The 17,548-nt window shown below is 37.4% G+C and overlaps 2 protein-coding genes across 3 annotated transcripts; both read left to right on the top strand.

Moving 5' to 3' along the window:
• On the top strand, window positions 1–3,001 carry LOC106771090. Its single transcript, XM_014656991.2, has 3 exons — window positions 1–237; window positions 1,431–1,819; window positions 1,955–3,001. Exons 1-3 carry the CDS (start codon window positions 203–205, stop codon window positions 2,848–2,850), a joined length of 1,320 nt encoding a protein of 439 aa, XP_014512477.1. The 5' UTR covers window positions 1–202; the 3' UTR covers window positions 2,851–3,001.
• Window positions 3,002–4,988: 1,987 nt separating this feature from the next.
• Window positions 4,989–10,076, top strand: LOC106771350 (RHOMBOID-like protein 2). 2 transcript variants are annotated; one of them, XM_022784986.1, is made up of 3 exons: window positions 4,989–5,996; window positions 6,093–6,161; window positions 6,329–9,732. In XM_022784986.1, the coding sequence occupies exon 3, from the start codon at window positions 8,583–8,585 to the stop codon at window positions 9,138–9,140; it is 558 nt and encodes a 185-aa protein (XP_022640707.1). In that variant the 5' UTR covers window positions 4,989–5,996; window positions 6,093–6,161; window positions 6,329–8,582; the 3' UTR covers window positions 9,141–9,732. The 2 variants fall into 2 exon arrangements, with proteins under 2 accessions (XP_022640707.1, XP_022640708.1); XM_022784987.1 differs by lacking the exon at window positions 6,329–9,732 and adding an exon at window positions 9,739–10,076 and having other exon boundaries at window positions 4,997–5,996.
• The last annotated feature ends 7,472 nt before the right edge of the window (window positions 10,077–17,548 follow it).

Genomic DNA, 17,548 nt, shown 5'->3' with positions numbered 1-17,548 from the left:
ACATTGATTACTGAAGAATCTCTTTTCATCTCCCAAATGGTTTCTCTTCAAACTCCCTGACACTGTCTCCGGCGACGGCGACTGTTTGAGGGTATTTTTCCCTTTCATGTTCCGATGTGTGCCCTCCAATTCCCTTAGTTCCGACCTTTACAATTTCTGCATATTTGTCTGAATTAATTGGCCACCTTTTTCTCTTTCATCCATGGATATCTCAGATGAACCTGTCACCCCAGCAAGGTTATTTTTCATCCCTTCTTCTCTTTTCTGCTCTCACACTTGTTAATTTGTCATTATTTTCATTATCCTTTGGAAAAAGATCATCTTTTTTATTTTGGGTTGCTTGCTCTTGTTTTTCTAACTGCTAAAGAATGTGTGCAGTTATGAAATATGAAGTAGGTTGATCAGAGAAGCCATGCATGGCTTTTTCTTTATGTTATGTTTGGATATATGTCTTAAGATCACAAGCAGTTGTTAGAGAAGAGAATAAATGGTATGGTTTAGACAAACTTCTGGAAGAAGGAAAATCAGAAAAACAAAATGCATTAGATGTGATATGTTTATTTTTATTTTGTAACATGCATCTGCATGATTTAATTTAACTTTTCTAAGAAATTCATTTCATTTCTTATTTTTCTCTCTTGGGAGTACTTCTGTTAAACTTGTGCAAACAAGCCAAAAGTAGAAAAATGAAAATGTTTTTTTCTTTTAACTTTGGAATGAAGTTAAACATTCATTTTATAAAGCTTAAAACCAGCTTTTAGAAAGAAAAGAAAAGAAAAGCTAATATAAGAGATCCCAAGTAGCTGCATGCAAATTAGAGAAGTCAAGAGATCTTTACTGAAAATTCTCAAAAACTCTTCTACTTTCGAATTCAAACTTACTCAAATTAACAGTTTGTTTGGTTTCCTAAGTATTTTTAGGTGAAATGATTAAGAAGAAAAAAACATAAGCATGTTTCTATAAATTATTTTATGTATAAGTTAATTAATTGACATGTTTTAGTAAAAGATGATTTCTAATTTATGCACAAACTTGTGAAGTTTATTCAAGCAAAACCTCAAATAAACTAAATTTCAGTCAAATTTCTTCCTAGTTATTGATTATTTGTTGTTTTCCTTGTTGATTTCTCAATTGTTGACAGTAATTGGGTTGTTCATGTCAAGTTGTGTGTTATGTGAAGATTCAATGAAGGTTTTACCCTTACAATCTTTGTAACTTATATTTGCACAATAGTTTTGTGATCATCTTCACACTAGTTGACTTACATTTGCACAATGGAGTACTTCAGTAGTAAGGTTAAGTTGTAGGGAATTTCGTTATTCTACAGGCAGTACATAAACATTTATAACGTTCTAATATACAGGAAAAAGTAAGCAGTTGTGTGTTTGTATGGACTCTTGAGCAGTTGACATTGTCTTTTGTTATTGCAGTTTTAAGGATGAAAAAGAATTCTTGAAGAATGACTCTGCAATTGGCAACAATGCTTATAAGGATGTGACAAAGGATAAAACCTCTGATCTTCAACCTGTGCCATCTTACTCTTCTGGTGTAGGTTTGCCATATGCACCTGAAGGGTGGCCTAATGCTGGTGATGTATGGGGTTGGAAAGTGAAGGCAAGGTGTTCCAAGGGTGGATTTTTTACGGACAGATTCCTTATCCCTCCAGCATCTCTTCAAAAGGGTTCTCGCAGGCTAGAGTTTTCAAGCAAGGCTGCTGTTGGTAGATATCTTCAATCAAATTTTCCTAATATGAAAACTGAAGCATTCTTTGCTTTGTTTACCTGGGCGATTCCCTCAGCTGAACAAACCCCCACAAAAGGTTAGCTCAAAACAGTTTTACAATTTTCTTTTTCAACCATGTTCTGTTTATTTGTTATTTAGTAACTTTGACTTCTAATTAGTACCTTTGCAACTTTTGTTGCCCTCCATCTTATGTGTTTTTTCTATGTATAAGGCCTTCTAACCTTACAATCACTGGAGACAGTACAACATGATTATACTGGCACCCTGAGAAAGTCAAAACGGAAAATGGAAAGCAGCGTTGGCCTGACTAAAAGTAGTAGTGGCCTGACTAAAAGTAGTGGTCGGCCGACTAAAAAACTGTCCGCCCTAGTTCCTGTTGGCTCCCTTATAACACCACTACAAGTTGAAAATTTCGATATTTATCTTGATAACTTAGAGGACATGCTTGACATACCTCTTACTGAAACGACGTCATCGGGTCACCTTACTAATGCAGATATTGAATTTATAGAGTCTTGCAAGAAGAAGCTCTCTTCCCTTCTTGCTCTAGATTTCCCTTCATTGGTCTCAAGCAATGATGTTGCAGAAGTTGCAACACTTGCATTGCAAATTCGTGAAGATCCCAATCTCACCGTTGATCAACTCTTCAAGTTAAAATTGGTGGAACAAGTTCCCTTAGCTGGGGAGGCCTTCCTTGAGGCCAAGGGAAGCATTGAAGAGGTAGACAAACTCATGGCTGAGCTAATGACAAAGAAACTCAAAATTCCCAGTCTCAAAAAAAAGTACAACGATTTGAAGGAAAAGCTCTCGTCGAGAGAGGCTGAAATGGACATAAGTGCTTTATCTATAACAGAAATTGATGATCAAATTCGACAACTTGAAGCAAAACGAAACAGGATATCTAGTGTCCTTGAAACCATGGAGAAGGATAAACATAAGATCAGTTCTGAGCTATCAAACATTACCAACTCGATTTCAAGCCTGGTTCATGAGATTCAGTGTGGAATATCCCAGAAATCAAAATGGGATCTGAAGAAAGCCAACAATGTCCGACTTGTAGCTGAGATACAAGAAAAGTTCCTGACTTTAAGAGGGTTAACGTTTTAGTCAAACACCTGTGGAGTTTTTTTATTGTATTAAGAACTCTTTAGCATGATAACCATCTATGCATGTAATGTATTTATAACTAATGGGTCTGCATCTTTCTCATAGGTGGTAACTTGTGTAGTCAAAGTTAAAACTGCAGACATGTTTTGCTGATCCTTTTATTTTAATTTCTTTCTTTATGATATCTTTTTCATTTATTTTTATGTAGATTTAATATGGATATATATATATATATATATATATATATATATATATATATAATGAGTGTCTAAAATTGTGGAAACACTATTGAAACTAAAGGAAAAGTTATTTTTGGGTAAACACTCTTCATGGTGCTAAGAGGCCGTATACTTTAATTTTTAAAATTTTGTAATTTATCTTACATATTAATACTTAAAATATCTTTTCTATTAATTTTTTATCATTCCAAGATATAATATCTCTCGAACAGTATATATTATGTTATGCATAATAACAAAATCATTTGATTTAACTTCAATTTTTTTTTCAGATACTATTTTTAAAAAGTTACTCAAATAATCATTGTCAAAATATTTACTCTTTTTCTGAGTTTAGGTATTGCCATGTTAGAAATTAGAAATTTAAGTGAAAATGTTTTGTCATTCCTCTCTAACCAATTATTAATCCCGTAGACAACTCCTAATGACCATTAGTATCAGATCATGTCCATCTAGTGTGTTTTGAATCATTCTTTGCTTCACTTAGTGTGTTCTCTAGTTTTTGTAAGTTAGAGACATGATTTTAGGATTCATGAATTTGAGATTTTTTTGTTTTCTGCAAGTTCTCATGATCGCGCGAAAGGGAAAGGGATTTCGCGATTTGGGGGTTCCCAAACTAAAAGATACATGCAATTAAAAATCAATCTAGTGCTTAAAGGTTCTAATTTTGCTAAACAAAACGTTCATAACTTGAGGTATTATTTCTGTTTGGCAACCATTTTTAAAGCAATGAGACTTGCATACAGAAGCGTCGTAGGAGCCAAAAAATATTTTTCTATGGCTATTCTCACCTTTCAAGGAAAAGACCCTACGCAATAACTTGGACATCTTTAGGAAGTCCCATCGGTTGCAACATTTCAGGTCTGACCATATCGGAGTTTCCCACCTCTACCCATTTTTTAAAACCTTCATGATAATTGTTGAAAGTACTTGATCAATAAGTTTTCTCAAGATATCCAAAATCAGATAAGGATGGAGCCAGAAAATGGAGTTCCGACGGCAAGTGAGAGTGAGAGAGTGAAGGAAAGAGATGTGAGTGAGAGTGACAAAGCAGGAAATTACTTTGAAAAGTTGTGTCCCATTTGGAGTGGTAAAGTTTCTCTCTCTTTTTTGTCTTCGATTTTTCTAATTATATATATATATATATATATATTTTGTCACAACCGAAATCGTGACGGGACGAGGATAAAAAAAGAAACGTACTTAGAAAAAGTTTCGGAGTCATCACCATAGTTTATTCTGGAAAACTAATGAAAAAACATAAAATGATAAGGCACAATCCACGAAAACCAAAGATTGGGCTCGGGAGTCGGTTACGTGTAGGGAAGGTATTAGCACCCGGTTACGTGTAGGGAAGGTATTAGCACCCTACAATGCATGTCCGAAGGCAGTACCTTTAATCAAATACGAGAATCAGATGTGGTTTTCAAAATGATTTATCATCCCTAAAAATAAAACTCTAAAGAAACAAAATAATTTTTTTATTTTTTTTGTGCCCGACAAGGACTGACCTTGCTCCTACGTATTCTCAAAATGAGAAATCAAGACTACTTAGTTCTAGCTGAAAGATTGTTTGTTTGTTTGAAATCATGGATGTTTTATGTTTTCCGTATTTTTATGTGAGAAAAAGAAAAGGTCTCAGCACGAGGACGATGCAAACAATCCCACACACGCTTAAACCTTTAAAATGTTTTTTATTTTTTTATTTTTTATAAAAGAAGAAAATGTCTCAGCACGAGGACGATGTGAGCGATCACATACGTGCCTAAACCTTTCAAATGTTTTTTGATTATTTTTTTTTAGAAAAAAGAAGAAAAGATTTTAGCACAAGAACGATGCGAACGATCACATGTGCTTAAACCTTTAAAACATTTTTTTTATTTTCAATATTTATAATAAAAAGAGAAAATAAAAATAAAAAACATAAAATAGAATAAAAAGATAAAATAAAATAAATAACAACAAAATAGTAAGTAAATAAAAAAAGGGGTGCATAGGTACTTAAATAAGAAAAGGGGGTGTTTAAACCAACTTTAGTTTTGGGCTAAAGCCCAAGTGGAAAGCGGGTGAGGATGAAAAACAGGGGTGTGCAAACCAATTTAATTTTAATGACAGACTAGGCCTAAGCCTAAGTGGAAATGGGGTGAAAATGTGAACAAAGTTGGTGCATCATAGTTTTTTTTCTTTTTATTGAATGAATGGGCTTGAGCCCAAAGAGATGGGGGTGCGAGAGTGAGAAATAAGGGGTGCGCCTGGAAGGGAGGTTCGGTTTTTCTTTTTTATTTTTATTTTTATTTTTTTTTCTTTTAAGAATAGCCTAAAGGATCAGGCCCAAGGCTCTTCAGCAGAAAGGTTAGGGGTTATGTTTCCCCTACCTCATTTCAACATTGCACGTTCTAGAGATTTAAGTTTCTCCTTCGAGAAACCCTACAGGTTTCACCTCCGCCATCCACGTTTCCTCTCCCTCGACCAGCCGTCGTGACGTCGTTAAAGCTCGATCGGAGGTGCTGCCGGCGACGCGGGTCGCCACCGCAAGGATGTTGCCGCTTCAGCCACCACTCGAACAGCCACCGTGCCGCTGCCCCAGCCATCGCCAGTGCCGCCGCTCAAGCCGTCGCCAGCTCCACCGTTCAACGTCGCCGCTGTCCTTGCCGGAGATGCATTCTCTCCAGCGCCGCCAGCGCCGTTCTCCGTTCAACCACATTGTCGACCACTGCATCTCCTTCCTCTCCGAAACGCGAGCTCTTCTTGACCGGGTGTGAGTTTTTCTGATGGTGTAGGGAGTGTTGGGCTATTGGCTTCGATTGACGCAATCGAATGGTGAAAGGAACACACTGTGTGAATCGGTGTGAGTTGGGGAATGAAGATGACGCACTGGTTGGGTTTATGGAGAATAATGGAGATGAAGTTGGTTCTCTGTTCTTGAGTGTGCTTCTTTGTAGATTGAATTAAAATGGAGATTGGTGTTGAGTGGTTGATTCTTATTTTTGTAACTTTTTGCAGTGCAAGTTGAGGATGAGGTTGAGGATGATGGTGTTAGGCGTGAATGGAGTGGTTATGGTGAAGACGAAGGTATCGACTCTATTTTTTTTTATTGTGCTTGAGCATCTATCCTAATGATTCAATTTTATTGTTGATGATTGGAGATGGACAGAGGCGGGGGGGGCATATTTTGATAATCTAGTTTGTAGTTGCCCTGACTGATTCAGGGTGTTTGGGTCGGTTCCTTTTCTTTGCAGGGAAACGACGTGTAGCAAAATTCAAGATTGATGGGGGTATGTATATGGGCTATAGGCGTTGAAAGAGAATGGAGGAATAAGAAGAGCTGAAGTAAACTTGGGTTTTGGTTTGTTGGGAAGATGATGTATCTACTTAGACGTTTCTCTAGCAGGATGGTCACAGGGGTTTTCATGGTATAAGCGAAGATTGATGAAGGATAATGTGGGTTTTGTATCTGTTTGTAGGTTTGTGGTAAGGCATGTTTTTGTTGTTATGAAGCACGAATGACAAATAGTACGTGAAAGCAAATCATGTATATTGTCAAACAGAATGGATAGGGAAAGATGACCAAGATATGCATACAACACTCAGAATATTCAATACAACCATTCATAAGCATACAAAGGTATTATTCTAACAACTTGTAATATTCCACAACAATCATACATAAGCGGCAGAGTAAAAAGACATTCTAATAGCGATTACGAAATAAGTTTACTCGTTTACCTCTCGGGGCCCCCCTTACTATGATTGTTGTGACAGGATGAATGTTAGGAAACTACTTGTAGTTAGGAAGAAGTCTGTATAAAAGGGGTTGGGGTGCTGTGGGAGTAGTTAGTTTCAGAGTCTTATTGTTGTGCGGGAACTTTTGGAGTTTTTTGGGGAGAGGTTAAGCTCTCTGAGTACCTTGTATTCACCACTTTCTTGATTCTTTTGCAATAAAACGAGGCTGTACAATTCAAAGGAATTGTTCTGTGTTGTGTTTCGAGTGTTTTTCATTGGTTCTTGATTAAAAGAACCTATCATTTGATCCGACCTGTCGGACTGAAAGGGGGTTGATGGAAATGACGAGCAACACCGAGGGAAGGTTGGAGAATCTTGAAATTACGGTAGAAGGGATTAAGGCTGAAACCGTTGCGATACGACGGGACGTGCAGTAGATAATGAGGGTTCTCGGGACGTAGTCGAACCACCACGACAGGCAATTCGATGATAGCTCTGTTAATAAGAATTAGAGGCGGGGAGAGGAGGAAGACGGAGGAAGAGGGGTCGGAAATCAACCAGAGGGGCAGAAACAGTGGCGGAAACAGGTGACGCTACCCATCTTCGAGGGGATCGATCCCCTGAACTGGATCCATCACGCAGAGATATTTTTCGAACTTCGAGGAGCAGCGGATGAGGAGAAAGTGCGACTCGCGTGCATGAGCATGAAGGGTAGTGGGGGTTTCTGGGTCAGAGTCTGGAAGGAGAAAGCCAAGAATCGTTCTTGGGATGGTTTGAAGGAAGCCATGGTAATAAGGTTCAAAACAATCAATGAGTGATCGACGATATTCAAATGGAAGCGTGCGGTGGATGAGTTTGTACAAGACCCCAAGATTTTGGAGGACCGAACGAAGAAGGTGGCGGATGAGCAGCTGTTGGTAGAGAGTAGAGCAAGACCGAACGGTATTGGAAGACCGAACGGTATTGGAAGACCGAACGGTATGAATGGCTCAAAGGCCAGTCTCAGACCGAACGGTCTGGACAACAGAAACTGAATGGTACCTTACCCAAAATTTCTGAAAAGATGGAGTTTACGCGTGAAGCTTCTGATGGAAGATGAGGAAGATGACGTAGGCGACGGGGAAGAACAGGAGACGAAACCCATGGAATTGTTGGTGTGGTCGGCGGAAGGGCTGACGCCTCCCAAAACCATTAAATTGACAGGATTAATTGGGGAAAGTCGAGTGGTGGTCCTCATCGATAGCCACGACTTCATTATTCAAAAAGTGGTAGAGGAATTGGAGCTGCTAGTGGTTGTCACACCGTCGTATACAATGAGCCTCGGTGATGGACATAAAATGGTGATGAGCGGACGATGCGAGAAAATTCGAATACATTTGGGAGACGCCACAATGGAGGAAGAACTGTATGTTTTTGAGCTTGCGGGAGTAGATGTAATCTTGGGAATTGCATGGCTAGCGAAGCTTGGGAAGGTCATGATTAATTGAGGGGAAATGTTCATGGAATATATGTTGAAGGGTAAGAAGGTAACAATAAAGGAGGATCCAACACTTTCCCGCCAGTTGGAGGAACCCAAGGCATTGTTGAAGTTAGTGGAGGTTGAGTCATGGGTACTTGTTTGGGATTGGGGCAAAGTGGAGCAGGAGGAATGTGGTGAGTGGAGGGGAGATTTGACAACGAAACAGAAAGTGGAATTATGATCAGTGTTGCAGACCCATTATCTTGGGTTTCGGGAGAGAGAAAACTTACCCCCACTTCCTAATATAAAGCATGTTTACAGAAAAAAAATTCAAGACTTGGAAATTGGGTTTGATAGAGAAAAAAAGAAGTATGGCTAGAAGATATCTTGAGACTGGCGGTGGGAGACCCAAGAACAACTCAACAGAGGAAAACTACATTGCGCATGAGTCTTCGAATATTCACGAAGTTGATACCCATTGGACATCATGGTTGGTTCCTATGTGGTGGTTGCTAATACTGTTGTTTTTTGTTATTTCCATGGACCTCAACAATTGTGTCAAAAATAACTTCGGTCCCCAATGTGGCTGCGTGGCTAAGTTCCTTGGAAGATTCTCTTTCGAACCTATGCAGGAGAACTGGTTCTCTTTTGAAGCTATGCAGGAGAACTCGTTGCTTTCATTGACTGAGATGGGAGCCCTTGGGTGGGAAAGTGCTGGGAACGGGCATCAAGGGTGGAGACTGGACACTTGCATGGGGTTATATGCTGGAATTATGCATTTGCTTGCTAGCATGTTGAGTTTGTTTTTCATTGGAATTCGTTTGGAACAACCATTTGGGTATGGGAGGATTGGAGTTATATACTGGTGACTATCCAGGATTAATATACTGGGTTCAACCTTGAGGATAAGGTTGTTAAAGGAGAGGGGAGTAATGTTAGGAAACTACTTGTAGTTAGGAAGAAGTCTGTATAAAAGGGGTTGGGGTGCTTTGGGAGTAGTTAGTTTTGGAGTCTTACTGTTGTGCGGGAACTCTTGGAGTTCTTTTGGGAGAGGTTAAGCTATTTGAGTACCTTGTATTCACCACTTTCTTGATTCTTTTGCAATAAAAGGAGGCTGTACAATTCAGAGGAATTGTTCTGTGTTGTGTTTCGAGTGTTTTTCATAGGTTCTTGATTAAAAGAACCTATCAATGAATGAAGCTGTTGTTGGAGGTTCAAGAGTCAAGAGCTCTCTCCCAAGCTGTGACGTTCGGTGTTGGTAGTGAGTCTCCAATGTTCAAGCTGTGTTGGTGAGGTGTTCCTTCTTTGTTAAGGAATCATGGATCTGGTAGAGGTGAAGATGTCGTTGGGGTGGTCACGGGTGAGCTAAAGCCAAAGGGGAGAGTCAGTAGAGAGGGAATAACGAGAGTTGCATAGTCTGAATGAACGATGGATTGTTTCTTTTTTAATCCCCTGATTTCTTTTCAGTCTATTAAACCTTGCGTGAGAACTCAGAGGGCAGCGCAGCCTCTTGACACTCCATTGCTTCCTGCTCCAGCCATTCCTACAATTTTACTCTGCAATCGAGCCACCTGTTACTTGCTCTCATTACCAGAGACGAAATTTCCACTTCTAGTAATCAGCCAAAGAATGTAGGTCTGTGTGCATGGCTGAGCAAAATATTTGCACCCCAAAAGGAGGAGATAGCGTGCAAAAACGCATAGTTAACTTTTGTGATTTTTTTTTTCTTTTTTGTTTTTTTAGATTTTTTTGTTTTATTGTTGTTTTTTTAACGTTTAACATAAAAAGATAAAAACAAAATTAAACAACAAAAAGAAACTAACGTGAAAAAGAATAAAATAAAATAAAATTAAAAGGAAAACTAATCATAAAAAATAAAAAAATAAAATAAAAAATATAAAACGAAATAAAATAATAAAACAAAATTAACATGATAAAAAGACATAAAATAAAATAAAGTAAAAAAGGTGAAAAAAAACATATATTATTTAGTCACGAAATTTGGTGTTGATTTATATATTAATTTTATAGGTTTGTTTTACGCACAAAAAGGGGGAAGTGCTTGTGTTTTTCTAATTAAATATAATATTTGTCCAACTTCATCTTGGTTGCTTTTTTGGTATTCTTTTTCTAGTTCTAACCACATGTGAATGTTTCATTGTTTTTTGGTGTCATTTTGTATTTGATTTGGTGAAACAATAAATTTGACCATATAAATCAAACATAAATGATTGTTTTTATAGTAAGAAAGCGGTGCATGAAGAATGTCTTGTGCCGCCAATGTAGCGGCACTTTTTCTGGCGGGACGTCGATGTAGCGACACTTTTTTCGATGGAAGGAAGAAAAAGGAGGTTTGGTGACAGAGGGAGGGAAAAAAGAATTGATGGCGTCATTACTGACAGAGGATAAAAAGAAGCGGAGGTGGTGATTGTTGTGGAGAGAAAGAGAGTTTCTAACATTACAGCGTGACACACTACTAACCTAATATTTTATTATAAATCTAAAAAGCAAATAATCGTATGTATATAGTAAATTAATACACTCTTACAAGATAGGACTATAATAATATTACCTATATATATTTATATTCTGAAGTCACTATAAGATTATATCTAATAAGATCTAATATTGTTTAATCGTCCAAATAACTAACTCCTGAACCATAAGAGGTGTCTCTACACCTACATCTTCTTTTATATTCACACTAATAAGGTAATCATTGCAAAAAGAAGAATATAACACATGACATACAAACAAACAAGAGAGGTAAATTAATTTATAAAAAGAGTATCCTACATAGAACATATAATTCAAGTTATAAAATTTTATCAATCATTCGTCAATACAAACAATTCACAAGACAATGCTACAAAAATTCCATTATCCAGATGATACAAGCCTTTATGTTGAATCTTGTGAGGTCTTGCAGTTGTGATAGCCAATGAGTTTCATCTTACCACATACCACATACTCAATTCTACTATACCTGAGTCTAAATGGTTATTATAGTGTCAGGATAACCTCTAATATATGGACTCTCATATCAATACATAAAATAATGAAACCAAATCCTAATCCTTTTTTGGACGAGTACCAACCATCCTCATACATATCACATACATATAATTCTTTAACAACTTATAAGATTACATTAAATATACAAAACAATGAACATAGAAGATTGAATAATTCTATTAATTTCGCTTAACGAGATCACCCACTTGCATAACGAGTAGTGCTTGAAGGCCCACTCGACTAGTGACACAAGCACTGAAACTCAGAGATTAAATCACTCATAATTCTTCCAACAAAAAGTTGTCACGCTCAACAACCACAAAGTCAATGAACTCTTTGACTTTAAAGTCGCTTAGCGAGAATATCCTCGCCTAGCGACTATCAAGTTAGTGATTCTCTAGCCTTGGCCTCACCAACGACACAGTTCCTCACCACAACAAGTCTGCATAATTTTGTAGAACATAATTATACAAATTTATATTATTTCAACCCTGTCAATTCCGCCAATACCACATACAGAGTCACCAAATTTGAATTACACAACATTCACAAACTCAATTCATCACTTTGCTATACCATTTAGACAATATTTCCAAATTCCGTCTACAAGTTGAATTAAGTAAATTTATAAACTTAATCTCATTTAAATAGGTCGTATTCATCACACAACTCAATCATTTAGGCAATTTATAGTACAATCATATAATTAGCAATTTTAACATATCTAGAGCTTAAAAATAGTGCAATTAGCTTCCCTAACTTGTGACCTAGCTCAAATGGCTCTAAAACACATCTAACTCCACATAATGCTTTATGTCCACATAGAAATATTTATCATGATTATATTGTGTCTAGGGTTACTCTAATTATCATGATTATATTGTATCTAGGGTTACCTTATTTATCATGATTACATTGTATCTAGGGTTACTCTAATTATCATGATTATATTGTGTCTAAGGTTACCCTAATTATCATGTACTCTTGTATCAATTTATTTTTATAAATAGAAGATTATAAAAGGGATCAATCAAGCACTCTAGAATTATTTTACAGTTTAATTCTCAGGCCTTTTTCAACCCTGCTCTGTTATTTTTCTCATTCATCTTTTAACCTGGTTTTTTTAATTGATTTTATTTTGGTATTGTTTCCATTGGCTATAGTCTAAGTATTTCAATTTTTTTCCTACGTAAAAGCCCTTCTATTTGTCTCAGTTTACTTAGTCATAGTTGATACTTTTCCTCCATGAGTATCACGAGCCCCTACATTGTTCAACATTTACTCCAACCAAAATGGTTCACGACTTTTATTATTTGGTGGTGGACTTTCTTCCTTCACACTTCTTCTTGTGTGAGGGTGAGTACTACTAAGAGGCCAGTGATGGCTCATGTTTTGTATATTTCTTCTATTTTTTTCTTATTGTGTGGTGGGTCAGTTGTTTTTCTAATTGATGAGATGAGTTGAGATCTTCTTATTTGCTAGAATGGAGCAAAGCAAGAATTTTTGTGGTCTGAAGTTTGTGAAATAAGTCATTACCCTCTTATTTGCTACGTAGTAACTTGACTACTAACTCGTACCTTTGCAACTTTTGTTGCCCCTCTATCTTATGTGTTTTTCTCATTCAGATGTATATGGCCTTCTAACCTTACAATCATCGGAGACCGTTGTTGGATGCAAAACCAACGGCAAGTGCACCGGTCGCAGCGTAGCAAGTGATAAATATCGTTCTCTCCCAAGGGACTTGTGTAACACATGACAACTCTTCCTTTTTTAACTCAATTAGACATCAAAGTGCACAAAAAAACACAACAAACTCTTTTTGGTATTTTATCAAACAGTTGGTGTGCAAGAAATTTAACATAGTGTATTTACAATTTGTCAAGACTAGAGTTCATCCACTTCATTCTCATGCATTTACAAACAACTCAATTCCATCAATTAGGTGTTCAATTTCAGTTCTAAGTTCAAGTCATATTTTTCAATACATCAAGAACTACAATTCAAGCCATGGGTGATCAAGCCACAACAAGCATTAAGTATAGAAATCAAATACTAACATTAAAATGGAAAAACATATATCATTAACATCACAAAATACATAAGAATTCCATGTTTTACAACTAATATCAACAAATAGGAAAAGCCCTCCATGGTGGAGAACTTAGGGTTCTACAAATTGAAGAGATAGGGAAGAAATTGGAACCAACGAGAAGATGCAAAGCCTTTCCCAAGGTTCTTGGCAGCTGCTCCATGCTCCATTTGCGCCTCCCCTTCGCATCTCTATCTCCAATTTGTGACCCATNTTCTTCCTCAACCCAAAAGGGGCAAAATCACNATTGATGAAGCTTGAAGACCCAAGGAGGAGTGGGAGAGCTTCCCAACACCCCAAATAGCCTCCAAGGGCCTCTCCCAATCTCTCTAGGTGAAGAATGAAGTGTAGGAGGAGAAGAATGCCCCAAAAATCGCGAGACCCATGTTTAAATAACCCATTTTGACACATTAGCGGAAAGTCGCGCCCAGCGCCCTTTTGGGGCGCCCGGGCGCCATTCTGTGGCGCTCGCGCGCCCTTTTGGGGGCGCCCGGGCGTGACAGCTTTGACAGCATTCTAAAATTCAAGCTCTTGCGCGATTCCAAAGGCGTCCAACATGGGTATTTGCTTCAAATTGATCTTTTATTGTCCCAAAACATGTTCCCTTGAGTTTTTGCTTGTTTTCCTCCACTAGAATGACTTCCTATTCATTTATTTCACACACTCAAACATAGAGATTAGAGGTAAAAACAAATATATACTAAATAAAACACAAGAAAACTATAAAACACACTAAACGTGAGGATAAAACAAGGTAAAAGCTATGAAGGAGTTGATTTGTTCTCAAAATATACACACACAAACACGTTAAATCAACCGTTATCAACCGTACAAGATGATGATACTGGCATCTGTCAAAACGGAAAACGGAAAGTAGCGGTGGCCTGACTAAAAGTAGTGGTGGCCCGAGTAAAAGTAGCGGTCGACCGACTAAGAAATGGTCCGCCCTAGTTCCTGTCGGCTTCCTTGTAACACCTCTACAAGTTGAAAAGATTAATTGTTTGTGTTAAATTTCAAACAGGAACTAAGTTTCACTCAATGATTTGATACTTATAATCTAACATGCCAATTATAATAACACAACTAAACTTTATCACATGCATATTCAAAAGCCAATAACACATGCATACTTAAAAGCCAAAAACATGCAAACGCAAAAGCCAATATAACATGCATACACAAAAGACAATAACACGCATACAATAAAATGTTTCAACAAAGAAGCTAACCTTTTTAGCAGATTAAGAAAGCAATGGACGGAAATAGAGGATTGCACGACCAAAAACCTAGGCAAAAAAGGGTCAAAAACGTCACCCAAGAACTCGCCACAAACTGTACCAAAACGCAATGAAAACGAATTTTAATCTGTTCAAATGGAAGATATTTCATCAAAGACTAATTTAATCGGAGTAAAATTAAATTTAAACGGTCCAAAAGAGAGAAAACGCACCTAGAAATGCAATGCCGAAGAGAGAAAACGCGAGGAGGAAGACAATGACTAGTGAGCGTAACTGCTCGCAGGTTCACGTTTTCCAATATAAGAGCCTATAGACCTCGGGTGCTGGCCTGGACCGACGCCTATATTAGTATAGACGTCGGGGCCCTCACTAATATGACGTCTTTATAATTTAAAAGTTAATATTCGCAGGGCATATAGATGTCGGTTACTAGGGGCACCAATGTCTAATTGAACTTATAGACGTCGGTTACAGGGTGGTCGACATCTATAATCGTATATAGACATCGGGGGTGGAGGGATCTGATGTCTATATGGCGGAAAAGAATGACTATTCACCTCTGTAACATCCCAAAAATTATATACTGAATATAATATATGAGGACATAACATTATAAATGGTAAAGCAGTTTAAGGAAGTACCTAAAGTCATAATATTTACAGTCATCCAGAGAGGCTATAAAATTAAAACTTTAAGTACATCAGGGGTATCTCGAAATAATAGAAAAGACCTAAGAGTAATCCTATACACTAGGAACTAGGTCTTCTTCAGTCTCAAATGCTTATTCCAGGGCACATCATCAGCTTCTGCTCACATCCAAAGGATTGGATGATCATCGCAAGGAAGAAGGCAACCACATACAACACACACAAGAGTAAGGGTAAGCTAGGTTTTTAAAAAAAAACATGTAAGTCATCATACAATAGTTAAAAATAGAAATGCATGTGCATACCAGTGATTAAATAAATTATTCTATCATGTTATGACTCATTAGACTCGTCTTCAATCACACATAGCATGCAAAGGACAATATTACAACATAGACTGAGACCGAATACATTGTTCTGTTACCAATAACCGACCATGTGATTTGACCATCTAGACTAGTATGAAATGTCGAGTTCCAGGAGTTTGTGCACTTGTGGTGGCCCTACTGCTTTGCAAAGCCATTGCCGAGGGGTTTCACCCGACCACACACAAATGTAAGCCCTTTACAGCGGTATAGGCCTTCCAAGAAGCACCTATCCTAGGACCTCCTACTATTCTCACCACATGACTCATCACTCTCTACTTGAGCTTGGATGATCATTAGAATGTTAGGATAAACCCCATCAGGAACTCCGGCCATTCATACGGTCAATCACAACAACTACAGGGCACCACCATGTAACCTCCCTTGAGGATCATGGAATTACTTCCAATAATCATACTCTAAACATATATGCTTTCAAACTATACTTCACAACGCAATACCTCATACTCTTAATCATGTTACACAATCATCCTTTAGTTATGTTATAAAAACAACTCATACATACTCAAGCATTCCATACTTTCACAGAATCATCACTCATTAACTCAAATTTCATTATAATCTTTATTATAATCTTTATTATCAATACTTAAGTATTTCAAACAGCTTGGAAACCCTCACCAATGGCTCCGGAAGGGTCAAAAACCCCTAGAACGACCTAAAGAACATTCAAAACGGACATCCGGAACCCCACAAACAGCAAGTTGAAGGGCGCCCAGCGCCCCTCAGGGGCGCCCAGGCGTGAATTATGCAGATTTTTCTGCAGAATTTGCAGAACTCACACCCCTAAGTTTCGTTTTAGGCCTTTTGGTGAATTTCTAGCACTCAAAACTTGATCTATATGATGAATCTAACTTGCATAATCAACTCTAACACTTCCTAAACCAAATCTCTAGTGATTTAACATCAATCTACACTCAAATTCCTTCATTTTATCAACCTAGGTGCTCAATTCTAGATTTACTAATTGAAAACTGTTTTTNTTCATCTTGACACTTCTAATAAGTCATATTTGACTTAACTAAGTGGTCTAAACTGACCAAGACCATTTACAATATCAAATCCTAAAATTTACCACTCTAGTTCCTCTAACATAGCCTAAAAACACCTAAATTCATTTAGTTTTCTACCTAGGATCCTATATAACCGAATTTACCTCATTCACTCATTCCAATTCAACATATCATCATATCCATACAATTCACGAGTCACAATTTACAGAATCATAATTGGGAAATCAAGCAGCACATGATCTCATACACCCTCATCACCCAATTTCGGTTCAAATGACACAATTTTCCCAAATCACTTCACATATACATTGTTTCACAAATTTCAGACAACAATCTCAGCTCATATAATTCAATTCATAAACAAAATAGAAAAAAATCCCAACTTCCCTTACCTCAAAATTTCACTGCACAGTATCGCGAAAAACCCCAATAGTTCTCTTGTGATTCGAGAAATGCTAGACCTACCTACAGGTTACCATTTTGATGATGGAGAACAGGTTTTAGAACTTAATTGAAACCAGAAAAGAAATGCAGAAGCACCATTTTACATGCAATCAGAATTTGATGCATGATCATGGTTTAAAAGGCACGGAAAGAATTTGGGGGAAAACCTACCTGATGAAGAACACCCAAATTGATCGGTTGATTTCGAAGCCCACGATGCTAGAATCGCCTATGCAGCCTCTGATCAACAAATTAACGGTTCAATTTTGGAGCAAGATGGAGAGAAGGAAAACAAAAGGAAGAAAACTCTGAAGAAGAAAAGGGTGCTTCAGACAATGGGAGAAAGATTGGAAATATTCCTAAATTCCATTGTACAACTTGAATTAAGTAAGTTTAGAAACTTAGTCTCATTTCAACGGGTCATATTCATCACACAACTCAATCA

This window comes from Vigna radiata, chromosome 8 (assembly GCF_000741045.1).
Source record: "Vigna radiata var. radiata cultivar VC1973A chromosome 8, Vradiata_ver6, whole genome shotgun sequence".
NCBI lineage: Eukaryota > Viridiplantae > Streptophyta > Magnoliopsida > Fabales > Fabaceae > Vigna > Vigna radiata.
The sequence above is the reverse complement of the archived record's forward strand: the minus strand, read 5'-3'. Positions and strand labels throughout refer to the sequence as shown.